Source organism: Squalius cephalus (genome assembly GCF_949319135.1).
Source record: "Squalius cephalus genome assembly, chromosome: 25".
NCBI lineage: Eukaryota > Metazoa > Chordata > Actinopteri > Cypriniformes > Leuciscidae > Squalius > Squalius cephalus.
Genome location: NC_137146.1, coordinates 21,908,945 through 21,936,409, shown reverse-complemented (window position 1 = coordinate 21,936,409; position 27,465 = coordinate 21,908,945). Strand labels below are relative to the sequence as shown.

Here is a 27,465-nt window from a genome sequence, read left to right as displayed (position 1 = left end):
CACACTTTCACATATAATGTTTGGCAAAAACGGTAACTTTATTTCGATGGTCCACTTCAGACATTCTACTAACTATAACTTTTCAGTTACTTTTCCCCTAACAGTCTATTAATATTCTGGGAGTCAGTATAATACGAGTTAGTTGACATGTAGTTGCAAAGATACTTACAATTAATGTCTAAAGTGGAACAAAATAAAGTGGAGAAAAAAAAATCAAAAGCAATTTTGCAACATGACAAGTGAAAACCAGAGTGGGAAACAATTACATTAGTGCTGACAGCGCTCCTCCTGTGTTGGCAATAATTAAAAGTAAACTAAACCCTACACAGTTCATTTCCTCCACATCTTATTAGCTACAGACAGTTTACATTTAAGGGAAGTTGTTTGTTAATATATTTCATATATGTATATGTGTGATTTACATCATCAGGGAAAAAAAATACTCAGCTATACTGTAGGTTAGATAGAAATACTCCCATGTGTTCACTTTACACAAAACCTATTATATGATGTGCATCCGATATCAAGACACACCCAACTCAGCTAAAGCCTTGATGTTTGTCTGTTGTTATTATAATAAAGGCAATAATAATAGGGTGTTTGTCTGAGTTTGATCATTTGAGAGGATTCTAGATTCTTTTGTTAACTTGCCAATCCACAGCGTGCACCATTCATCCAAAGGAGAAAACTAAAAACACTAAGTGATCACAACTCAATTGTATTCCTTTTTTGTATTTCCATTTTAATTTTGGTAAGAAAGTATATCCCAAAATAAAGAAAATATTAATAAAAAATAAAATAAAATAAGTGAAAGCCAACCTACTGTAATAATAAAGCACAGGGGAGGGTGAGGTGCATTTAAAGAGAGAGAACAAGTGAGTTATAAATAGTTGGGAAAGAATAAAAAGGAGGAGTTTTAAAATAAGGAAGAACTTTGGTTAAAGGTAGGACAAAGGTTGTTGTACATTGTTTTCCCGTCATGAGAAAAAGGAGAAGTGGCAATAAAACAAGTCATTATCAGTCAGCAGAGAGGGAACAGAGGCAGAGAGAAGCGACAGAAACCAAGAGTTTAGAGACTAAATACACACTAAAGCTGTCATGTGTGAACGCTGTAGTGCCAACAGGCTTGACTAGTTCTTTCAGAAACAAATTTTGAATGTAAGGGTTAATTAGGAAAAGCTGTTTACTTTGACTACATACCGGGTTGATCATGGAACGAGTTTTGACTTTAGTTTTGCTGTGTGCTGTTTATGCATTGGTAAGTCACTCTTACTCTATACTCTTACTCTATACTCCATATGCAACATGACACATACACCTGTGGACGATACCAGCGATCGAAGCATATCGAAGTCAAAGATTAGCTCTGTTTATAAAGACTTAAAGACTTGTATAAATACAAAGGGAAACTAAGAGTTAATGTTACTCTTCAAGTATACTCACAATGGCCTTGGCAAAAGGTTAATAAAAGTTTAGGAACAGTAATGTTTTTTTTTTTAAATAATACTTTTATTCAGCAAGCGTTCATTAATTTGACCAAACTGACATACCGACTATAATGTTACAAAAGATTTCTATTTCAAATAAATGTTGATCTTTTGAACTTTCCTTTCATCAAAAAAGTATTGTGGTTTCATTAAAAGAGTAGTTTTTCATACTGATGGTAATAAGAAATGTTTCTTGAGCAATGAATCAGCATATTAGAATGATAAGCTGGTTTGCAGTGATGAGTAATGATACTGATATTTTTGACACATACCAAACTTTTGAACTGTAGTGTGTGTGTGTGTGTGTGTGTGTGTGTGTGTGTGTGTGTGTGTGTGTGTGTGCATTTGAAATATAAAATACTGTTTGTATTTTATAGGGTTTGAAAACAAACAAATAAGTGTAATTTGTATTTGTTTAGTTCAGACAACCCCAATTTTCTTGCACATGGGCATCTAACACTGGGTTACTGAAATTTCCGCCAGAAAATATGAAGTAGGGTTGGACTCGATTCCAAAAAAAAGAAGCGATTTTTCAATTCCGAGGCATTCAGAATTGAGAGTCGAGTCCAAGGTTTGAAGTCGAGTCCACCCCAAGTAATTAAGTCTTCAGAAGAGCCAATTTAACAGTAGTGCAGGTAACACTTTATTTCAATAGTCCACTTTAGACATTCTTCTAACTATAAGTAACTTTGCAGCAACATGTCAACTAACTGTCAATAGAGGATTAGTAGACTGTCTGCTTAATATTTGCTAACACTTTATTTTGTTGGTCCACCAACAGACATTTTACTGACTATAAGTAACTTGGCAACTACAAGTCAACTTGTTCTCCTAATCCGAACCCTAACACCTAACCCAACAGTCTACTAATACTCTAATGAGAGTTAGTTGACATGTAGTTGAAAAGTTACTTATAGTTAGTAGAATGTCTAAAGTTGACTATCGAAATAAAGTGTAACCGTATAGGGCAAATAATCAACTAATATAAAAGCTAATCCAGACATCAATTGTTCACACAGTGTTTGCAACTTGACTGTTTCTGATTTAATTAGGATTATATATTTGTATTGTCTTACTAGAAATTATATTATTTGCCTGACAGATATTATTTGTTAACTATTTATAATTCATACTATCAATTTGCGCATCTTTTTGTATTACATTTATCACTATGGAATGAAACTATGACTTCATTATGACTTCATGAACAATGAATATGCCATCCATCCATCCATTTTCCAAGCCACCTGTCCCTTGTTGGGTTGCCAGTCGCAGCGTTTCAGTCTGGGAACTTTCTGTTCAGAGGCGACAGTACTACTCATTGAGGCGCCACAATGAATCACATTTTCACAATTTGACGTGTTATTTTCACAATTCAACTTTTCATTATCGGTTCAAGTTTCAGTATTTGTAGTGATGCAACTGGCCCACACTGGTTTAAACGGTCCTTAAAAATCACACATAATCTATCTCACACAACAAAATAATGGAAATATTAGTTTGGAATCCATCCTTCGAATCAAATCTGAAATTGAATCAAGTCAAAAAGTTCTGGGAGTAAGGTAAGGTGAGGATGTGATGGTTGATTCTACTTGTTGCAAAACAACAACAACAAAAAAAAAACATAATTGAAGCACCCCTTTTGTGCTTTTTTAAAGGTTACTAATTTTGCCTCTTATTGTAATAAGTTTACATGCATCCAAGGTAAAAAAAAAAAAAAAAAAAACTCCAATATTTTCTCAAAGAGTTTAAAATGATTCGTTCGTAGTTTCAATTTCCTCTTAAAGGATTAGTTCACTTCAGAATAAACATTTCCTGATAATTGACTCACCCCCCACATCATCTAAGATATTCATGTCTTTCTTTCTTCAGTTGAAAAGAAATGAAGGTTTTTGAGGAAAACATTCCAGGATTTTTCTCCATATAGTGGACTTTAATGGCAACCAACGGTTTGATGGTCGAAATTGCAGTTTCAATGCAGCTTCAAAGGGCTCTACGCGATCCTAGTCGAGGATAAGGGTCTTATCTAGCGAAACGACCGGCCATTTTCTAAAAAAAACAAACATTTATATACTTTCTAACCACAAATGCTCATCTTGCACTAGCTGTGATGCGCCACACATTACATAATCATGTTGAAAGGTCACGTGTGACGTAGGCGGAAGTACAGACCTAGTGTTTACAAAGCGAACGTGTAAAGACTAAGTTAAACGCCATTTAAAAGAAAGAAAATAAAAGGTAAAACAATGATGTTGGACAATTTTGAAGTTGGAGGAGAAAATTAGATGGAGTTTTTCGCCCTACTCTACTCTACCTTTTTGAACCGTAATATTCGTGACCTTTCAACGTGATTAGGTAATGCATGACGTATCGCAGCTATAGTGCAAGATGAGCATTTGTGGTTAAAAAGAATATAAATGTTTGTTTTTTTTAGAAAATGACCAATCATTTCACTAGATAAGACCCTTATTCCTCGACTGGGATCGTGTAGAGCCCTTTGAAGCTGCATTGAAACTGCGATTTCGACAAAGTTGTCGTTAAAGTCCACTATGGAGAAAAATCCTGGAATGTTTTCCTCAAAAACCTTCATTTCTTTTCGACTGAAGAAAGAAAGACATGAACATCTTTCTTGGATGACGTGGAGGTGAGTAAATTATCAGGACATTTTAATTCTGAAGTGAACTAATCCTTTAAACCCCTCGTTTCCGCGAGACTACTCTGCTCTGATTGGTCAGAAGGCCCGTGTCTGTTGTGATTGGTCTGCCGCTTACAGCGCGTGTCGGAGCTTCTTCAGCTCTTGATGTGAACAGTATGGAGTTTTCCGTATCAATTCGAGTCCTCATCCTTTTGAAGTGCATGCAAAGTGGATTTGCAGCGTTGAAAACAGCGTCTTCTCGACATGTCAAAAACATGAGCCAAACTCTTCCAAAATAGACGTTGTTCGCGGGCAGCCAATGAAGACCATTGACTGACATTATGCAAATTTGTTACATTGTTACATAGTTCAAGAAAAGTTTTTTTTGTGTGTGTGTGTGTGTGTGTGTGTGTGTGTGTGTGTGTGTGTGTGTGTGTGTGTGTGTGTGTGTGTGTGTGTTTGTGATTTCTTATTTCCTGCTAGGCAAGGGAAGCAGTAAAGAGACATTTCTATAATAATTTGTTAAATATTGTTCTTTGCATTAAGAATAGGTCCAGATATATCTCAGCCTAATAGTGATATTTCACTGGATGGCCAATTTTACATAAATTTTGTGTATTTTCAAGATACAAAATACTGTATTTATTTTTATTGTAAGTACATTTTTCATGTTTTTGTGCCCATCTAAATGGCATGTGTTGAGATCAAAATTCTGTGGATTCATATTTTATATTTATGGGTCTAATGTTTCACTCCTGAAATACCATCCCAGTCCAAAGTCCTGAATATAAATGATAGCCAGGAATTCTGTATCTGTTATGATTCAGCTGTAATAAGGTCTTACTGTAATGGTTATAACTTTATTGTCTATAGTGACCTTTTATGCTCTTTCGGTGCAGAAGGCATTTAAAACAGAATGTAATCATTTTATGACTAAATATACTGGATGCGCTGTAATTTTCAATCAGGCCATTTATTCTAAACACAAAGAACTCTTTTAAAGAAAAAAACATCTTATGATGCAATATAATATTTTATTTAGTTGGCTCTTCTGAAACAGGTTCTCAGATAGTGAAGTGTCCAGCATAATGGGACTCTTTCAATACTTAAAAAAAGCATCTCAGGATTCACTTCATGATGCTGGATGAGAGAATAAACTGATTTTGTAAAGGGTGGCTGTTTTGAAGAAGCTGAAGTACAAGATTATTCATTTGTGTGTGTACATAATTCTACATAATGTTCTAAATAACTCATATACCTCCACTTTTTATGATCCTAGTATTTCGAAAATGCTTATACAATAGTGAATGAGAAGAGGCGACTAAACTTTTTAGTACTTTCAAACAAGCTGTCAGATCATCATGCGCTATTTTCATCATGCGATAGTGATTTGTTGTGTCAACATCTTTCCTTGTGCTGTTTTCAAAATGACTTCCATGTTACGGTAGCTTGTCAAAGAGAATCATTCAGTACTAGATATAGATTGTTTCAGTGACACGTCCAGATAGGTGGTTAACATTTACTTTTAGACAAGACAGTTTTGAAATGTCAAATGGAAAAAGAGATGTTTAGCATATAGTTGATGATAAGCTGTTGGTAATATTATGCAAATATATTTTACTGTAGTTTATGTGCTATACCACTGTGCGCATTTGTGTAGCTCAGTGTCATGAAACATCAGACGTCATTCACACAATGGCTTTTGTGTTTGGTTTTACATGTATATTAGCGATATTGCGATTTCAATTTGCATTTGTCACAAGTAAACACATTTTGAACATTTGATTGTGTTTGTAATAAAATGACCTAAATGAACTTTAAAGAGTTCATCTGAGTAATTCTAGTGATATTTTGGTAACACTTTACAAATAAGCTTTCATTTGTGAACATTACTAAACTACCCCCCAGTTTCGCAGAAAATTAAGTCTTAAGCCTAGTCTAAATGCATGTTTAAGCTGTCTTAACCGAAAGCAACTTGTACTGACAGATCTTAAAATATGTCAGTGCCATTGTTTTGTCTCAAGATGATATCATTAATCTTTTTTTTGTCCTAGGGCACGTTTATAAAAGCTATTTAAATGTCCTAACTGAACCAAGTCCAAATCCTGACTTAATCTGAACCCTGTCTGTGAACCAGGCCTAAACTAATTAACCCTAATGAATACTTCTAAAGCCTTTATTAATCTTAGGTAATGTTAATTTCAACATTTATAATACATTTTAAAAATCATTATTATTTAATGGATCTGAGCTGACATGAATTAACAATGACTAGTTGTATTTTTATTAACTTTGTTAGCAAAGATTAATACATACTGTAACAAATGTATTGTTAGTTTAGGCATTGACTGAAGTTAACTTATTGGAACCTTATTGAAAAGTGATATTTTACAGATAGTGATAATATTACCGATATTTCTTACTCATGAAAATATGAATATATATATATATATTAAGATTAAGTGCATCATCAGATGTTAGCCAAGTGCTCATGGAAAAGTTATGTCTTCAGCTGATTTCAGGAGTGCAAGACCGACTCCTATCTACTTTAATGAGGAAATAACAAAATGTCAAAAACTGCTTGCCAAACTCAATTTCAATAACTTTCAAATCAGCAATAAAATCTGACATGAATCTTAAGCTCAAACTACATTAAAAAGTGTATATTTCAGGTCAGTCAATGCGCATGTGCAACCCTAAGCATGATTTTTTTTTTTTTTTTTTTTATTGCTTGAACAACAATTATAAAACAGAAAAAAAGAAAGAAAAAAAAAAGAAAGAAAATGCCAGGGTTAAGGATACAAAAATATAAAATACAAGAAAGTGCGTAAAAACAAAACTAAATAATAGACCAAACAAACAATAAAAGGCTTCTTAAATGTTTTCAATAAATGAATGGTTTGAACAGCATTTTTGTTCGTACTGTCCTTAATGGAAACCATTTAATTTTCTATTTCTTTCAATACCACAGAAAAAAGAGGTTTCTGATGAATATGAAATTTAACAAATATAATCACAAGATTAATAATATACGCTTCATTTTCCAGACTCTTTTCATATTTGAAAAAAAACAAAACAAATATTACATGTTCGTATAACAAAAGAAAAGTTGCATTCCAATTTGTCATTTATAAATTTAGAAACTTCCCACAGTAACCTCTTTGTATATTGACAGTGCCAAAAAAATATGAGGTATGTTTCTGGTTGCAAGAAACAAAATGAACAATTTACATCTATGTCTTTGTTAAACTTGGATAGAAAATGTTTAGCGGGGTAAAATTTGTGCAATATCTTAAATGAAATTTCCTTGACCTTATTTGTAATAATATATTTATAAGGTAACAGCCAGACCTTACTCCAATTAATAGGTCCAATAAACCTTTACCAATTGGAAATGACATGTGGTTTACTCACTACTTCCTTTTGAAAAAGGGAACGTATAACCTTATTATTATTTTTGCTTGTCAAAAAACAAATTTTACCACAGAACCTATCATCTCACAGAAAAGAGACACACATTTAGAGTATGAAATACCTCTACATAAAGAGACAACAATAGCACCAATTACAGAGGAAAATTGTTTAGGGGAAACAGGGAAGTTGAAGTATGAAAGGGACTCATCATAAGTCATTAAATATGATAATTCAACAACTGTCCAACCAAAAAGATACCCTCGTCAAACCAAGTTTTCAAAAATATATACTCTTTATGCTTGTACAAAATATTACAATTATTCCAGATGTAATAATTATGTGGTGAAAAATGATGCTTGTAAATTAACTTCCAAGCCAAAAGTGCTTGCCTGTGAAAAGCTGACAGTTTAACTGGAAGTTTTTCGATTCTATAATCAAACATAAGCAAAAAATGAAAGGCCACCAAGTTGGTCAAAAAACGAGTTTAGTGGGTTTTTTTGAAAATATTTCAACCAGTTAATTTTGAAGGTGTTATTTAAAATAGAAAAATCGAAATAATCAAGCCCACCTGTTGTGATTTCAGTCTGTGTTCCCCTGTCTTTTCATGTTTATTAGTCTCCAGATTAGCCACGCCCCCTTGTTATCTTGTTTAGCTTGTTTGGCCTTGTATTTAAGCCCTGTGTTTTAGTCCAGTCTTTGTGAGTTCTTGTGGTGTTACTGTCGATGTTGGTTGTACTGCTCCTGAGTCCTGTTCCTGGTCTGAGTCTTTGTATTGTGTTCAGTTTATTGAATAAAGTGTGCTGCATGTGGATCCTGCTTCCTCCCCGTTTCTACCGCATCGTGACACCACCATTATATGAATTAACAATTACAGATTTTCTAATATAATATATTTGGGGTTTTTCCACAAAGTTCAGCATTATTTGATCAATTATCTTATTTATTTTATTATCTGAATATATCGAGGTAGCTACATAAGTAAGCCTAGAAATGCCTTCTGCTTTAGCCAGCAAAACACAACCTTTTGTTGTCCTTCTGTAGAGCAAAGACACGTCCTTCTGTAACCAAATATTAAATCTGTTCTTTACTTTTTTAATCACAGGGTCAAAAGTTTGTGAGATTCTCTCCTGCTCATTTTTAGTAATACCCAAATAAGTTGGAGCATCCTTTACAGGAATATTACAAATTGTTCTGGCATGGCAACTTTTTAAAGCAAACAGTTCACATTTTTGTAAATTAAGGCAGATACCTGAGGTGCTGGAAAAAAAATCAATGATCTTGACAGCTGACTGAATTTGATCAACATTTTTCAAGAAAAGAGCTGTGTCATCAGCCAACTGACTTATAAGGACACTTCTCTCTTCAACTTGAATTCCTTTTATGTTGCATGATTTAATGAAGTGATAAAATGCCTGAGCAACAATGAGAAAGAGGTAAACAGAAACTGGGCAACCTTGTTTAACTCCTCTTTCCAGATCAAATCTTTGTGTAGTGCCATTATTTAATTTCACAGAAATGTTTCCACCTGCATGAAGAGTTTTCATGGCATTACAGAAATAAGCCCCAAACCCAAAGTGTTCTACTACACAGTAAAACATAAAAGGATGCTCAACAGAATCAAAGGCTTTGAAAAATATAAATCCATCATCTTTTAGGTCAGAATAATCAATAAGATCAAAAATAAGTCTGATATTATGAAATGTATGTCTGTTTCTCATAAACCCAGATTGATTTTTGTCAATAATGGAATCTAATACTAATTTGAACCTTTGAGCAAAGACATGAGCAATAGTCATTATTCAACAGACTAATGGGTCTCCAATTATCAATAAGCAACAAATCTTTCTTGGGCTTATGGAATCAAACAAATTATACCTTGTGTCATGGTTGTAGGAAGTTGTGAGCACTTTAAGCTTTCAGAGTACTTCAAAAAGAAACGGGGCAAGAATCTCAGAAAACTGCTTATAGAACTCAGTAGTAATTCCATCGTTACCGGGTGATTTATTACATTTTAAACGTTCAATAGCTTGCTTAATTTCCGTAACAGTTATTGGGAAATCACATAACTTTTGGTCCACTTCTGTTATTGTTTTTACATTCTTTGTTTACAAAAAGATGTCATATTATACTCACTGAATTTAGAAGTGAATAAATTAGAGTAACATAGCAAAAGCTAGAAATTATGTAAAAATGATCTGTAATAGATCCATTAATATTCATTTTAGAAACAGAATTTAGTTTAGCCCTCGACTTTTCAAGTTAAAAAAAATAAGCAGACATCTGCTCTCCATGCTCTAACCATTTCTGCCTTGATCGAATAAAGGCTCCTTGTGCTTGCATTCTGTACAAGCTCATTTTGCAGCTCTGTTTGACGCAGTCTCTGTCCTTCCAACAGGTCCACAGTGGGAATGTTAGAAATGGATAAGATTTCACTAACAACTTTCTCTTCCACAAGATGTTGTGATTTGACTAATGCGCTACTAAACTTCCTCAAATATTTTCCAATTTCAAATTTTAATAGTTCCCAATTTTGACTAAACAACCCTTCCTTTTTGGCTTTAATCCAATAATAATTAATGAGTTCTTTCAAAGCAAAGAACTATTCATTTTCCAATATGAATGATACTTGTTACAATTTGTGTTTGGAGAAATATTAATTTGGATTAATATGGCCTTATGGTCAGTTAATGGTGTTGCCATGACATTAACAGAAATATTGTTCCCATCAAAATGGTTAGAGACAAGCCAAAAATCAATCATAGAACGTCTAGAGCCATCCTTGTTACTCCAAGTATACACAATAAACGTAATTTTGAGTTTACATCTCACATTTCTGTGAAGGAAAATATTAATTGTGAGCTATAAACTCGTTATTCTGTCCTTTTTTCTCCGAATTGACAATTGCGAGATATATAAAGTCAGAATTGGGAGATATAAACACGCAACTGTGAGGAAAAAGTCAGAATTGGGAGATACAGATTTTATAGGTTTAAATATTTCATGCGGTAACTGTAGGGCTAATACATTCTGTCACCTATGAACCGCATATGTAGACCTATTTGTTTATATCAAATTGATGGTTTAATAGTAGACTAATCATTGCAGGTTTTATCAGTCCAATCTGTTCGTTTAATGCTTGCAATCATAAACGTCTGTGTTTAGCTTTAAATGGGTCTCTTCAACCATGGTATTCTATAAAAATTAAGATCATCTTCTTTTGCATTCCATTTCTGACATCCAAAGGCACAACAAGACATTTTTTTCATTTTGCCCGTTCTCACTTATTACCTGTTTTTCTGCCACCACGATGAGTACAAAATGGTGTAACTTTGACGTCAGCTCCCAAACGGTCTATTGGCAATTGGCCATTTTATTTTGTAGATGAGACCATAAAGCCGCCATTTTATTGCTTCCATTCATAGGATGCTTCTCAATCTGAAGGCTGCTTTAGAGTCCTCCTCAGCACTGAACACTAATAAGATGGGCTAGTAAGTGTGCATGGCTACGTTACAAAGGTTTCCTGCTCCCTGCCCGAAGATACTATTTATCTTAATTTTGGAAAAAATACTGTCTAATAAAAATCTTTGTATCAACTGACTTTCTGATGCAATTAATAATTAAAACTACACTTTAAAACTGATATGATCAGTAAGTCATGTTTTTTCATTAAACTACCCTCATTTTTAAAATGTATCCAATTTCAACTTAATTTTTTTCAATTATACAAGATTCAACTTTTTTTTTTTTTTTTTAAAGAGCTGAAATGAACATCCAGTTTAAATATCCTTAAACATTTTAAGGTAGCAACTGACCTTAAGTTTTTAAGTTTAGGGGTGTTTTTTTTTTTTTTAACAGTGTATTATGTATTTTTTTTTATTAGATCCTGTATTAGGATCTAATATTTGGAATGTGTATAAAGGATTGTGGTAATTAGAGGATGTGAAGGATACACGTGATGTATCCTTCAAATATTGCTGAATGAAAGACGCAAAAACGAAGGCTGCCTTCCGAGGATCCTTCAAATTGAGACGGTCTTCGACGGCACTTGATCACAGCGCTTGATGATAAACGATTTATTCACATTTTATATTCGGTAGAATTAATAAACCACTTGAAACAATACAATTATTAAAAATAGTAGTAAAAAAGAAATATTAAAAAATAGTAGTTAAAGCCATCTAAAATAAAGTGTGACATTGTGTTTAGTGTTGAGGAGGAAGCCTCATAGCACTGGTCAATGAAGGTCAGCCTTAGGATGCAGTCTTCCATTTGAGAAGCACCCACAGTCTTTGCTTAAACTTGGCAGCTTGAAGATATTCTAAGAGAGGTGTAATATGGGTTTAATGATTGCACATTAGGATGAAGCAACAAAGACTTGCAAAAACCTGGACAAAGACTTGTGATGTGATAAGATAAGATGGATTTGTCTCCAAGTTTCCTTGCTGGCCTTGATGGGGTTATTTTTAATAACCCCTTGCTCCATTAAGATTTATACGAAAGTTTTTTTTTTTTTTTTTCTTAATTCACAATATGAATAATACTTAAGGATTATTCAATTAAATTTGATTAAATTTTATCATACAATTGAAAATTGTAAATCTTTATTTGTGTGTTGTTAGTTTATGTGTGCCCATATTTTATATCAGTGCTTCACAAAGCTGTCCTGCATGGGGACCCCCACCTCTTCACATATTGCATGTCCCCTGATTCATCTCGTTGGTTGAAAAGTAGAGACTCCAAGAGTTGAATTGGGTGTGACTGATGAGGGAAACGTACAAAATGTGCAGAGCAGTGGCTCCATATATAGGACCAGGATTGAAAACCACTGAATTTATCACTCTCATTTTTATATGACAATGTTAGTTTGCTGGAATATCTAGAATTTATTAACACAATGATTGTTTTGAAATTTTGTTTCTTCATAGAATATTTGATTATATAATGAATGTAATTTCTTCCCCTTAGGGACAAAAACCCGCTGATGTTAAAAATGTTTCAGTAACTGCTCGAGGAGGGACTTACTTAACATTCCAATGGGATATAGTCGACAGCAACAGAAGTTACAGTTATAAACTGATGAACAGCAGAAGCGAAATCAGTCTGATCAATGTAACAGAAGAAGATCTTGTAACTTATAACGTCTCATCTCTGTCTCCTGGATTTAATTATTCCTTTACAATTTACACTATGCTTGGGGGGATTCAGAGCGATGGATTTCATTTCTGGGCTGTAACTGGTAAGTGAGTCATTAAGGTTTTTGAATATATGAAGTGTTTTCTCTGTAGATTGACTTAAGAATTGTGGTAATATAAAGTTCTACATTAAAATTTAAATAGACTATATATTATTTAAATGAAATGCCTTTAAATTTTATTTTAAATTAAGTTATGCATGTATATAAGGAATATAGATATGTAAGCACTGCTTATTTGTGAGAACTTCAATGATTGACAATATTGCATTCAGATTTGAGAACCAGCATGTTGTACACAAATGTTGCTAGAGCTTCACACAGGCTCTCACAGTAGTTCAGAACAATACAAAGTGGTTCCATTATCTAATGTGATTTGAAAGATGTGCTTGTTCAGTCTCTCTTTAAAATAAATATTGATTTCTTGATTTTTTTTTGGAATAATGCAAAAACATACAGACATTTGTAGATGTGATTTCTAACAGGCCAATTTCTGTCTCTTTCTTCTTCAGTTCCATCTAATGTTGGGAGTGTTTCGGTCGTCGATCGGAAAGAGTCTGATATAACATTACAATGGGAAAAAGTCGACAACCGTGACGATTACACTTATGAGCTGAAAAACTGGGATAAAGACGAGCCTCCAAAACCAACTGATTCTTTAGTGGAACATAAGGTCACATCTCTGTTTCCAGGGACTGAATACTCATTTACACTCTATACTGTGTTTGAAGGAGTGAAGAGCAGTGGATACAACTTCTCCAATGTAACCGGTGAGTCTCAAAACATCTGGTCTGTCGCAAAGACCAAAGTCTGTGTGACAGACAAAACAACTGCTTCTGACATTTCTCTCAGATTCTGAATTAGGATGCAATTCTTTATACAATGTGTAATCTTGCTGAATTTTTACTGTCAAAAATTTAACCCCAGTGTAAAATGCATCACAGAGAACGGTTTCATTTTACAAGGCATAAAGAATTACACACAATGGATGTTTCAATGGATGCAAACAAATATAAGTTTAAAACTTGCCGTCTCTTCTTTAGGCCCTGCATGTAGTCACATTTACCTAACGTATCTACTATTAAACATATTGTAACTTATTTATTAAACATCAAATGAAATGTATAACAAAATGCTTGTAATATATCCCAAACATAACAAAAGAACTTAAATGATTCTGTTTATATGTCTTATTGTTTGGGTCATATGACCATAAACAATAAGATTACTTCCTTGATGTGACGTTGCATGTACCCTTTACTAACCGTTTTGTGGAAAGGGCCCTTCCTGAAGGGATTCAGGTGTTCGCTGTCATTTGGAACGCCCTTATTAATGACTTCCCCTTCCAAAAGTGCCCTTCAAAGACACAAAAACGCCATTTGGAATTTGCCCAAATGCACTAACCTCACACAGTTCATCACATTAACTGTCAACATGATCCACTTACGTTGCACGAACACAAAGTGGTTATATTGTATACTGTAATATCTAATATGAAAGATGTGCTTGTTCAGTCTTTAAAAATAAATGCTGTTTTCTTGATTTTTTTATGTAATGCAAAGACATTCAGACATTTGTAGATGTGATTTCCAACTACTGTCTGCGGCCACAATACAGTAACTGCCAGTCAGTGAAGGAACTGAATGGTATTAATTGATGGACAGGTGGATATCAACAGGTGTTAAGAAAATATTACATTTCTGTCTCTTTCTTCTTCAGCTCCATCTAATGTTGGGAGTGTTTTGGTCGTCGATCGGGAAGAGACTAATATAACATTACAATGGGAAAAAGTCGACAACCGTGACGATTACACTTATGAGCTGAACAACTGGGATAAAAACGAGACAATACCTATAACTGATTCTTTAGTGGAATATAAGGTCACGTCTCTGTCTCCAGGGACTGAATACTCATTTACACTCTATACTGTGTTTGAAGGAGTGAAGAGCAGTGGATACAACTTCTCCAATGTAACCGGTAAGTCTCAGTGCATAATTTCAGTCAACCAACACTGACACGTGCTGTGTTGGTTTAGGTTGAGGGTGTCACATCTGTGTCTTTGACATTTATCTCAGATTCCTGTTCACATGCTGGAATAATAACAGAAACATTGCTGAAATTCTTAATTAGGATGCAATTCACTGTATACACTGTGTAACCTGAATTTTTACTTGCCCTGCCAATATTTTCACTGGCCCCACCACAAAACAATGATCAATTTTAAGTTTTAGCAGTGCAGTTTTATATTTGCTAGAAATATTGGTCACACTTTAGATTAGGGTCCAATTCTCACTATTAATTAACTATGACTTTTGCCTTAATAAACTCCTAATTACTAAAAGTTAGTAAGGTAGTTGTTCAATTTAGGTATTGGGTAAGATTAAGGGATGTAGAATATGGAAATGCAGAATTAATATGTGCTTTATAAGTTCTAATAAGCAGTCAATAGCCTGGTAATATGCATGCTAATAAGCAAATAGTTAATAGTGAGAATTGGACCATAAACTGAAGTGTTACAGAAATATTTTCTATCACTTAACTTTTCTTAACAAAAAAAATATTTTCTTTGAATAATAAAAAAAAAAAGTTGTTTATTTGCAACAAGATGAAAATGATAAAACTATAATGAAACTCTATAAATTCACTAAAAATCATAGAAACACTTCCTAATTGTTTTACAGTTTTACAGATGCTTCCAAGAAGCCGTTGTCAGTTTTAACAAGCTAGATAACCTATCTTGGTGACAAATTAGCTGAATTTGCAACAACAGTGTCAATCATAGAAACACTTCCTTATTGGTTTGCAGTTTTACTGATGCTTCCAAGACCAAATAATTTGTGCAATTTCGACAAAACCTTTGTCAGTGTTGACAAGCTGCATAACATTATCTTGGTGACAAATCAGCTGAATTTGAAACACCAGTGTTTAAGTTTGCAAGGCGTAAAAAAAGTTCTGTCCTCATTGATGTCCAAGATCAATGAATGTAACATTTTCTGTGACATTTTCATTGTGCCGAAAGGGCAACTGGCCTCAATCTGGCCCCAGTTGTCAGCAATAATTTAAAAAATATGCTGGTTGTTGTCGCAGAGTTAAGAGTTCCATTAATGTGCTTAATCCCTCTGATTATTAATTTACTAACTCAGTAAATGATGGGCTTGTTGTATAACATATCTTGTGAGGATTAATCTTTTTCCTGTTTAGGTTCATTGTGGTTTGGTTTTGTCTTCCCTGCTCCTGTTTTACCCGTGTTGGTCATTAGTTTCTGATTAATCTCGCACCTGTTTCTTTTCTGGTTTATTAACTCTCCCTGTGTAGCTAAACCCTAGTTGTTTGTTCTGCCTTGTTTGTGTCATTGTGTGGTTGCTGTTCTGATTCTCCTGCATATTCTCCCTGTTAATTAAAATACTGTTTATTCTATTTGGATTTGTGCGTTTTTAACTACACTTGACAAATCTCACTATATCTGCTTTTGTTTCAGTGCCATCTAATGTTGCAGATCCACTAATAGTGGAGGATTTCAATGACACCTACGTGATCTTACAATGGAAGACAAGCAACCAAACATACAACTATTCTCTTGAATACAACAAAACATCACATGAAAAAATTAATATCATTGCAGAAGGGAATGAGGTTACATGTCATATATATGATTTAATTCCTGCAACAAGCTACAGCTTCACTCTGTACACAGAGTTTTTTGATGTGAAAAGTACTGGATACAACTTCAATCACACCACGAGTAAGTCTCCTATTCTTTGCATTATAATAATGGACCACATTAGCAGGGTTGGGCAAAAGTCAAAATGAAAGAATCAGCTTGCATTCGTTTCATGATTTGGCTTTTGAATTTGCTACAACACACATGATTTCGAATTGAAATTTACTTTAAATGCAGTTTAAGGACATTCAACACAACAGAAGGATTTAATTTGTCCAAGACAAGACTTGTAAATAATTACATATTGATCTGACAGCAGTTTTGTGAATTTCTTTCGATTTCATTCAGTTTTAATTATGAAATAAAGTTCCATTTTGTATTTCAATTCTTCATTCTGTTTGCCTCAGTTCAAATTCAGATTGTCAACTCAATACTGAATGGTGCACAACCCTGCCATGTACCAAATTATCAGTGATGAATTTGAGAGGAATTTACCTTATATTCTACAGTATTTATATTAATTACCATCAACTCTTGTGGAAAATGTATCTCTTCACAGGTCTATCTCGCGTAACTGAAGTCAAAGTCACTCGATCACTGACACAGTTGATTATCAAATGGAGTAAGTTGAACGAAAAGAACATCTACGACTACATCTTGCTTGACAGTCATGGAAGCGAGAACCATTTCAGTGGATCTTCTGAGGGAAATGAGTATACACATGTTTACTCAACCCTCACACCAGGGACAGTATACAATTTTACTCTCTTCACTCAGGTGAATGGTCAAAAAAATGGGTTCGCCATCAAGAGCATCACCAGTAAGTTTTGATAGCATTACTCTGATTTAGCTACTTATTTGAAAAGCAAATAATGAGTTTTAATTGAGCGCGTCTTGCTAGTCATGGAAAGAATTGACTTGAGTGGTTATTAATGCTTGAACTCTATATACAATATTTTGGTAACACTTTACAATAAGGTTTAATAAAAAAAAAAAAAAAAAAAAAAGGCATTTATTAATATTAGTTTGTTCATTACTACATTTAGTAATAGAATATTAAAATTAAAAGTTATATCTGTTAATATGATTTGATGGCCCTGAGCTCACATGAACTAAAAGTGAACAATTTTATTTCATTTTTGTTTTTTGACTAACGTTAATAAAGAATAATAAATGTATTTGCTCATTGTTAGTTAATAGTGTTGCATTTTTGTGCATATCCAATTTGGATTTAAAAAAATATTTTTAAGACCCCAAGATTAAGACTCCAGCTGACATGTTTTTGTGTTTCTGCAGCCATTAACTGTGAGTCCTTTAAGTGGGACGTCACCAATTCAACGATAAACGCTACAGTGAATGGTAGCACAAATGTAACAGCTGAAAACGGAACCGCCAATGTTGAACGTCTCCCTGTAGTGAACAACATGGTGAATCTGCAAGAGCTTTATCCTGGAGGAAGCTACAATGTCTCACTGTGGTTTCATTTGGACCAACAGAGACTCCTACAGTGCTCACATCTCCTGACGTTAAGTGAGTTTACATGCTCTGTTTTGGACTGTGACTGGCCGATATTCAGCATCATTTCTTTGTTTTACTATCCTTCTGTTTCTCTTTCAAACTAGTTCCAAATACTGTACTTGGTCTTCGCTGTGATTATTTTTCTGGAGGATATGGTCTGGCTGTAATTTGGGATCGTCCATATGGAGTTGTGGATGTGGTGCAGGTGGACGTTGGTGGACAACAGATCAACCTTAGTTCAAACGCATCACCAAGACACGAGGTGAGGAGCCTGCAAGCTGCCCAATGGTACAGAGTGGAAGCGACATCATTCTCTGGAGCCATGAAGAGTAAAACAGAACCACTCGACTGTCAAACTGATCCAAGAGGTAAAATAAGGTCTAAATGTGTTTAATAGGCTATAAGATGGGCTTTAATCTACAGAAATATCTCAGGTTAAATACAACTTAAAGGAATGGTTAATCTAAAATGAATGTTCTGTCATTATTACACACCCTCATATTCCATGTCATGAGCTCTCATGGAATTTTCACTGAATAATTACTTAAATTTTGGCATATTTTTCAAACAGTTGCTATCATGTGACGTAAGAAGACTTAGAGGTCCCACTTTATAGGTGTCTTTAACTACTATGTACTAACATCTAAATTAATCTTTTGATATAATGCACTTATTGTGTACATACATGCTTTTACACAGTACTTATATTTTAAACCTACCCATAGTAATTTAGCGCAGAATTTTAAAATGTGAACACTAATTAATGCATTATATCATAAACTGACAATGAACAACTTTTTTTTTGTGAACGTACAATGTCAGTCATTTAAGTGTAAGTTCTCAGCAATATATCAATCTGAGCTTATCAATGATATGTGGATATCAGCAGCATTGGGATCAGTTGAGCAGGTTTATCTTCTCAGAGAATCAGCCAAAACTGAAAGAGGAATAGGACGTAGCCTAACATTAACATTCAGCAAGATTAATAAATGCTACAGTAGTTCATGATACCAAGAAGTCAAACTAGTTCTTGAAATTTGTGATGGCAGATTCAGACTTGTCATTATTAGCATAATTTTGTCATTAAATTCAACATTGTATGTCATCATTTTGAATTTTTATCTCATAATTATGATTTACCAGAGCATGATTTTTTGTTTTTCTTGTGGTGGAAATGGGCTTCCATAATCAGGCTTCAGTTGAATAGCGCTTCACCTTGAATTTAACCTGCGATATTCCTTTAAATCTTTGAGATACTAAGCTGTCACATAGTTGACCTATGTATTGACATGTTCACTGTTTGTTTCTGTCTGTGTTCTGCAGGCGTTATAGCAGGTGTCCTTGTGTTTTTCCTGTTGGTCATCATTATATGTGCTGCAGTCTATTTATGGCTCCGCTATGGTTCTGCAATGCGTAATAAGTATGATCTTGATTTATCAAGTTATCAAGGATTATGGGTTTATTTTATATTAAAATGCAATAGAAGCTGTATTAGTTGTATCTTTAATGTCTTTTCTCATCTTTAGAAGTTCCAAACCACCAGAGTCAAAAGTGACAAAAAAAAACTACAAGTATGTGTAACACTTCTAATTTTTATTTATTTTTTATTGCAGCTTTTGGACAGTTAAGTCACACTTAAAGGGATAGTTTTTTTTCTTTTTCTCTCCATACAATGGATGTCAATGATGTCCACAACTTTATGTATTGAATAGTTTATCATCTAATGCAATTTCAATCAGACTTTTAGTTTTAAGTGTGCATTAAGTGTCCACATGCTGTTGGGGCCATTGTATATTATGTTATTATAGTATGAAAACCAACAATTGTGAAATGTTTTTCAGACCGATCCCCGTGGATAAATTTCCTGAACATTTTCAAAACATGAGTTGTGATGAGAATAGAGGTTTCAGTGAGGAATATGAGGTAGGGTTAGCAAATATGAAATACAAGGGTAACATTTTTTGTAATTGCTGTTGCAAAGTATTCAAACACTGAGAACTGAGAGTCTTTCTGCTTACATGTAAGAGTCATCAAGTTAATTTTGAAAATTTACAGTGTTTGTTGAGTATGTTTTTATTGGACATGTCTTTAACAGGACTTGAGTTCAGTGGGTATAGAACAGTCAAGTGCTGCGGCTATTCTGCTTGAAAACAAGGACAAAAACCGATTTTCAAATGTTTTACCTTGTGAGTGTTTTGTGTTCACACACACACACACACACACACACACACACACACACACACACACACACACACACACACACAATACATACTGGTGAACCTATCATTATAAGGGCATTCCATAGGCGTAATGATTTTTATACTGTACAAACTGTATATTCTATTCCCCTACACTAACCCAACCCCTAAATCTACCCATCACAGAAAACCTTTGTATTTTTACATATTTAATAAAACATTGTTTAGTATGTTTTTAAGCCATATTAATTACGATGTCCTCATAAACCACATTTACATTGTAATAACAGTGTAATACCCATGTCATTATACAAATATGTGTCCACATAAATCATATAAACAAGCACACACACACACACACACATTGTATGGGGACTTTCCATAGACAATTAATTTTATAATGTATGAACAGTATATAGATAACACTTTAGAATACTGTTCCATCATTAATGAATAACTACACAGGAACAAATGAGTAACACACTATCAATGGCACTATTCTATTCCCTAACCCTCCATTAACACAACACAGAAAACATTTGCATTTTATATTTGCAAAATAATATTATTTAATATGATTTATAAGCTGTTTTCCTCATGGGACCAAAAAAAAAAAAAAAAGTCCCCACAAGGTAAAAAATGATTGGTATTACTATCTTTGTGGTTTGTGGGGGCATTTAACGAACCAGGACCACACACACACACACACACACACAATATTACCACATAGATTTTCTGTCTTGGAAGTCATTTTATCCTTCTCTCTCTCTCTCTTTAGATGACTCCTCCAGAGTGCATCTCACTGTAAATGATGAAGAAGATTCTGATTATATTAATGCCAGCTACATGCCTGTAAGTTGTGCAATATATATAGTTAACATCAGCTGTAAAATGCCCCTGGTGGACTGATGTTTGTTTATGATGTTTATGTGTATATCAGGGATACGGTAATGTAAGCAAACAGTACATCGCTGCTCAAGGTCCGCTGCCATCCACCGTCAATGACTTCTGGAGAATGGTGTGGGAGAAAAGGTCACAGGCCATTGTCATGGTTACCAATTGCACTGAGAGTGGAAGGGTAAGGTTATGTTATTTTTTTAAACAGTATATGAAACTGTACATCATATAGTGAACAGTATTATGCTACATTCTTGTTGCATCAAGTTTAATGCAATGTTTGTTTTGCATTTTTAATCCAGTTACGTGTAACTGTTTCACACAGAGTGGTCTGGATCTAAACCTTCTATAGTTTTCAACACCACAGCAGATTTGCCATCTGCATCTGGTGCAGTTATTTTTTAAATGTTTTTATTTTTATTTTTTTGTCTGATATAACTTTTGAACTCCCCTAGGTCAAGTGTGAGCAGTACTGGCCACTGGACAACTCGTCGTGTCTCTATGGAAACCTGATTGTGACTGTGAAATCAGAGGATAAAGCTCAAAGTTGGACTCTGCGAGAACTTAATGTCAAAAATGTGAGATATTTCTATCGCTCTTTTTTGTGACAATAAAATAATAATAATTCATTACATTAATATAGCGCTTTTCTAGGTACTCAAAGTGCTTTACATATGGAAGGAGGAAATCTCCTCAACCACCACCGATGAAATGCATTGATTATGATATTAGTGTTTTCTGGAGGGCCAAACTATTTGTAATTTAGTTTTTGTAACATTTAAAAAAAAAAAAATCTAAATTCTCTCTGACCCTGCCCATTTTTTATATTATTTCACAACTTTTAGAAACACCCCCTTCACATGTAATATAAGCAGCAGCACTTTTCCCTCTGAAGGTTTGCTGTTGTGTGAATATCCACGTGACATACTGAATTCTTTTTCTGTGTCCATGTATACACCGTGAGTGTATATTAGCATTACTTGTTTGGATCTGATAGAGCGTTTGGACCCAGAAACGGTGAAGTGTGACATCAAATTTAACAACCGCCTCATTCTTTGTCATTGTTGGGGAAAGTTACTTTAAAAGTAATACACCTGGCTTTGGTTAAATTAAGACATTTAATAGCTTTTATAAACTTGCCTGGTGTGCATCTTAAGACAAAACAATGGCACTGACATATTTTAAGATATAAAATGTTAAGTAAGCTCAAACATGAATTTTAGTCTGGGACTAGGCTTAAGCCTAGTCTGTGAAACCGGGCAATTAAGTATATTAGATATTATTTAATATTTAATTATTGAAGGTTTGCGTTAAATTGAGTTTGCATTTCACTTTTTTTATTCATTTTGAGGATTACTGAATCTGTTTTTGTGCAAGTAAGATGAGTAAATGCATGATCACATTTAGTCTAGAACTACAATAAGCATCACACAGCACACACAACGTCTCAGCACTTACTTCTGATTTCTCTCAACATGGCGACAGGAGAGGTCTCAGTCAATAAATGGGAAAACAAAGGAACTTGCGTTACTTATTTGAAAATGTAACTCCGATATTTTACTAGTTACTTGAAAAAGTAATCTGATTATGTAAATTAAGTTGCTTGTAATGCGCTACCCCCAACGTTGTTCATCACATTGCCATTATTGCATTGTGACATATTTTAGCTAAAACATCTGTGCTAAACTGTGCCGCTGAAACTGGTACATTTAGGAATCTTGTTAAAAACGAAATGCTCATGAGAGAAAAATGATGCGCTCGTTCTTTGGGAGCCTTCAGTAGGATCTGCAGAGCTGCACACAGTCAGAAATAGCAATATAGCTTCGACATACCATATTTTACACTTATTTTTAGTTCATCTGGTGTTTAGGAATAATAATAGCATTGATGTGTAAATGTGGATGTATGTGATTTCACAAACTTGTCGAGGTTTCACAAGCTCTTTTGCAGCTTACTTTAAAATTGTGATTTGTGAGGAAGTTTTAAGTTACAAAGGTTATTATATGTTTTTAAATGATATTGAACTATTTTATTTCAAAAGATAAAAGAAAAATCAGATTCTTTGTGATATGGGTCACTGATTTTGCCAAGACAGACATGTTCCTGGATCAACATTTTTTTGTTGATCCTGGAACAACACTCCTGTCCGAAAACTTAGTCCTAACCCTATCCTTACTAATAACTTATCCCTAAAATCAGAGGTAAATGATGGGTGAATAACACTGATGTAGAAGCACCTAACCCTGGTTGTAAGCCTAAACTTGACATCTGACTGGCTGATTGAAATGTTGTTCCAGGATCAACAAAGATGTTGATCAAGGAACACGTTGTACTTGGTAAAATCACATTCACCTTGTGATAACTTATGAATAACAGAAAGCATCCATGGTCAGGTAACCTTAAGACAATCTATTTCTGTCCATTTTTTTTGTACGTAATAGAAAAGCACCTCAGAGACACGAACATTGAAGCACTTCCACTTCACAGCGTGGCCAGATCATGGCGTTCCCTTTGGCACAGAGGAGCTGATCAAGTTCAGAGGACATGTCCGTCAGCACATGGAGAATTCCTTCTCTGCAGGGCCAACAGTCGTACACTGCAGGTGACCACTACTCACTTTAAAACCCAACTCAAACATTAAAGGGTTAGTTCAACCAAAAATGAAAATTCTGTCAGCAATTAGCCTACTCACCCTCATGTTGTTCCAACCCCGTAAGACTTTCGTTCATCTTCGGAACACAAATTAAGGTATTTTTGATGAAATCTGAGAGCTGTCTCACTCCTTCATAGGCTGCTAGGTAATTGCATCTGCCGGTCCAGAAAAGTTAGTAAAGACATTGTTAAAATAGTCCAAGTGACTACAGTGGCTCAACCTTTAGTTTATCAAGTGACGAGAATTATTTTTGTGCGCAAAAACAAAACAAAAATAATGACTTTATTCAACTATATATTTTCTTAATATATATAAAATATCTTAATTTGTGTTCCAAAGATAAGAACGAAAGTCTTACAGGGTTGGAACAACATGAGTGTGAGTAATTACTGACAGAATTTTCATTTCTGGGTGAACTAACCCTTTAACTTGACACCAATAATGAGTCACACTGATTCAGAGAGCTCACAGCATTATTAAACAAACTGCTTAATTAAAGCAAATGTTTATCGTCCTCGTCTTCCTCTAGTGCTGGAGTGGGCCGGACAGGTACACTGATCGCACTGGACGTTCTTCTGCAGCAGCTGGACAGAGAAAAGGCAGTGGGCATTGCAGCGTTCGTCCAGCAAATGAGACTCTGCCGGCCACTTATGGTGCAAACTGAGGTAACACTGTTTCAATCCATGATGGTAAAATGTACTGCGGTTGGAGGGGTTCATTGGCAATCTGGCATAGAATTGGGTCTGTGTATTATTATTATTGTTGTGGTGATTATTATGATAATGATGAATTTATTTGAGTTATGGCTTACTTCCTGGAGGATTCAAACACCTGTTAAAAAAAAGCAATTTATAGAGACTTAACAATTGTGAAAAATGGCAGCTGTGGACACCAGAATTTTACCTTAAAAAAATAAATTACAATTTGGGAGATTGTATATTTTTAACTATATCATGAATAATGCTACAATTATTTAAACTACTTAACTGGCTACTTTTTTTTATAAGGTTAATATCCTAATATTTAGTGTGCATTGGGATATACAATTTTGGCTTTTTGTTTTTTACTTCATCAAAAGTGGCCTTTCCAGCACTCATGCCAATGAGTAAAGTTCAGCAGCTATGACACAATATTCAATAACTAAGCAACATGAAATGAAACCACCAATTTAAATAGCAATAAAATAAATATAACTAGGCTTATATGAAAAATATAGACAAAAAATAGGTCAAGACAAGCAATTCAGGTAAAACGCTAAAATTAAAGTGTAACTTTGCCAATTTACAACTCGCTCTGTATGGTTCCAATGTCGGTATGTAAATGAACAATGCTTACTCGTTCTCGGTGTTACCTGGACTGAGAAAGTCCGCCTGGGCTTTGTTAAAACTAGATTTTACTACATTTTTGTATCCCTGCCCACAGGCAGTCGGATTAATATAGGGTTATTAACATATAAGAGTTAAAAACGGAAACACTGTGGCAACTGCTTTCTTACCTGTAAGCGACATTTGGCGTAAAAATATGTTGTGTTCGTAGTCATCCAGTTTGAAATGTTAAAGGGTACATAACATGCACAGTTTCACCTAATCTCATGTTAATCTTGAGTACCTATAGAGTAGTAGTGCATCCTTAATATCTCAAAAAAGTGTTTAGTTTTATTAAATTTATAAAAGAAAAATACAGCTTTCCGATTCTCTCCGGAAAAAGCCGAGGTCCTGGAGGCGGAGCTATAGAGTCAAGCGGTAGTGCTTGATTTCCAGCAAAAGACAGAAATCTGATCCAGTTGTACTTACATGAATGGGGGTCTTTTATCACTGGGACCACTCCACGTTTTAATAGCAAACGATTTGCAAATCCAGCATCGACCTGAGCCTTGTTAATAAAACATTCGTCACTGAAATGGCCAGAACACACAACCGCACTTCCTACACTCCGTTGCTGCCCCGGAAAAACAAACGCATCCACTGTTCCTGTAACACTGGGTTCTTTGGAAAGCTGGACACGGTAAGCTTTCCCTCACATCCAAAAACACACTTTTTTGGAGACATTCTTGAACAAATCCTATGCAGCGCTGGCTGCCGATGATTTCCTGTTGATGTGCGCGGTCTCGTTCTCCTCTGGTCGACGTGCGCGCGGGCGCGCTTTTCCGAGAGAAATGCTCATATAAGGAGTTCCACTCTTATCTATGTCATTAGATCCACGATAAAAAAAACCCCAGCCGAAACTTGTACCAACCCGGAAGTAAGATTTTCAGCACAGAAATTCTCCGTTATTCATCCAAATTATATTTTTTTTAAACTTTGCCCATGTTTAACATGAGAATCCATCTCTTTAACACTGTAAACAACTCTGAATACATGAAACACCATGGTACCCCCCCTTTAAGTACAAACACAGAGGTTTTTCAGATTGTCCATCACAACGTTCTCTCCATATTACCAATTCTTTGCCGCCACTGCCTACATCACTGGAAACCGATAGTAACTCCCTCCGAGTCCCACTAAATGTTTTTAAATTCCTGCTCCCGGGAACACTACAAGTCGATACCATTATGACTAAAAGTTTTCTAAGAAGTATTTCCTACTAAAGCAAGGGTATATTTGACTCTGGTAAGCATAGCAGGCTGGTGGGAGTGGCCTTGGAAAGTTTTACTAATCAGGTAGCAACGATTTCCAGAAAAAGATAACAAAATAACACCTGTTTTCGACTGCATAGGCAGACACATTTTATTGAAAGCCCATTTTGCCAGTGTTGAAGTACCCCTTAAGTTTGACAACTTGACAGCAGCTCCTAGAATTCATTGCAAAATGCAATAACATAGTAAATTGCCCTGTTTCACAGACAAGGCTTAAGCCTATAGTCCCAGACTAAAATGCATGTTTGAACTCTTTTAACTGAAAGCAACTTGAAAGCAATATTTTATCTTAAAATATGTAAGTGCCATTGTTTTGTCTCAAGAATCACACCAGTAATGTTTTTTTTCCCTTTTTTTTTTCTATGGCCCGTTTATAAAAGCTACTTAAATGTTCTAAATTAACTAAGGCCTAATCCTGGCTTAATCTAAGCCTTGTCTGTGAAACCAGGCTTTTATTTACAAATGTTCTCAAGGCATGCTTCTTTTTATTGAGTTTTGAAGGCCATTTAAAAACTTTGGTATAAGGACAATAATATTATCACTTGGAAATTAAGACTAAGAGATGTGTATCCCTGTGTGGTAGACACCTTTCACCCTCTTCAAGTGTCTTACGCTTCTCCTCTCTGTCTCTTACAGTCTCAGTACGTGTTCCTGCACCAGTGCATCATGGACTCTCTGAAACCCAAAGTCGTGGCTCAGCCAGAGCCTCTATATGAAAACACAGACATGATCTACGTCAACGCAATCGCGTTAAGAAAATATGAAAACGGAAGTAACATATGAGAAAAAAATAGAATAACATCTTAAAATGTAACATAATTCATGTGTGGTTAGCAAAACCGTGTTCTTATAATAGTAACATAAGATCAAAAACATGATCCATGATCAAAAGTCATGGAATTTGTCAGTACAATCTTGAAGCCACATTAGTATATTTTTTTGAGCATGACTTTCAACAACTTGAATGAAATATTTCACACCATATGTTATGTGCATTTGTTATTATAATTATTTTATTTAAAATAGTAATAATATTAATAATAATAATAATAACATTCTACTGCTAACAGGACTGAAAGATAGATTTTGAGCCTCAGCTAAAGCACTAAGAGTTTACCATTTCAACTTAACTGCCAGACTTTATTTATCTAAATAGCTGTGTATATAGCCTTGTTT

The 27,465-nt window shown here is 34.6% G+C and overlaps 1 protein-coding gene across 1 annotated transcript; it reads left to right on the top strand.

Annotated features, from left to right (window-relative positions):
• The first annotated feature begins 935 nt into the window (after nucleotides 1–935).
• On the top strand, nucleotides 936–27,165 carry LOC307153918 (receptor-type tyrosine-protein phosphatase H-like). Its single transcript, XM_079863713.1, has 18 exons — nucleotides 936–1,258; nucleotides 12,502–12,772; nucleotides 13,240–13,497; nucleotides 14,447–14,704; nucleotides 16,206–16,469; nucleotides 16,948–17,208; nucleotides 17,685–17,918; nucleotides 18,011–18,274; nucleotides 19,230–19,326; nucleotides 19,433–19,477; nucleotides 19,748–19,829; nucleotides 20,002–20,092; nucleotides 20,883–20,956; nucleotides 21,045–21,182; nucleotides 21,457–21,579; nucleotides 23,443–23,603; nucleotides 24,184–24,319; nucleotides 26,926–27,165. Exons 1-18 carry the CDS (start codon nucleotides 1,211–1,213, stop codon nucleotides 27,070–27,072), a joined length of 2,952 nt encoding a protein of 983 aa, XP_079719839.1. The 5' UTR covers nucleotides 936–1,210; the 3' UTR covers nucleotides 27,073–27,165.
• The last annotated feature ends 300 nt before the right edge of the window (nucleotides 27,166–27,465 follow it).

What these genes read in the sequence shown, in the direction of transcription:
- LOC307153918 (XM_079863713.1), top strand. Translation starts at nt 1,211, where the DNA reads ATGGAACGAGTTTTGACTTTAGTTTTGCTGTGTGCTGTTTATGCATTG. An exon ending in CAACTTCAATCACACCACGA is followed by an intron (nt 16,470 to 16,947) that starts GTAAGTCTCCTA and finishes ATCTCTTCACAG; the next exon opens with GTCTATCTCGCGTAACTGAA. An exon ending in GAGAACTTAATGTCAAAAAT is followed by an intron (nt 21,580 to 23,442) that starts GTGAGATATTTC and finishes TGTACGTAATAG; the next exon opens with AAAAGCACCTCAGAGACACG.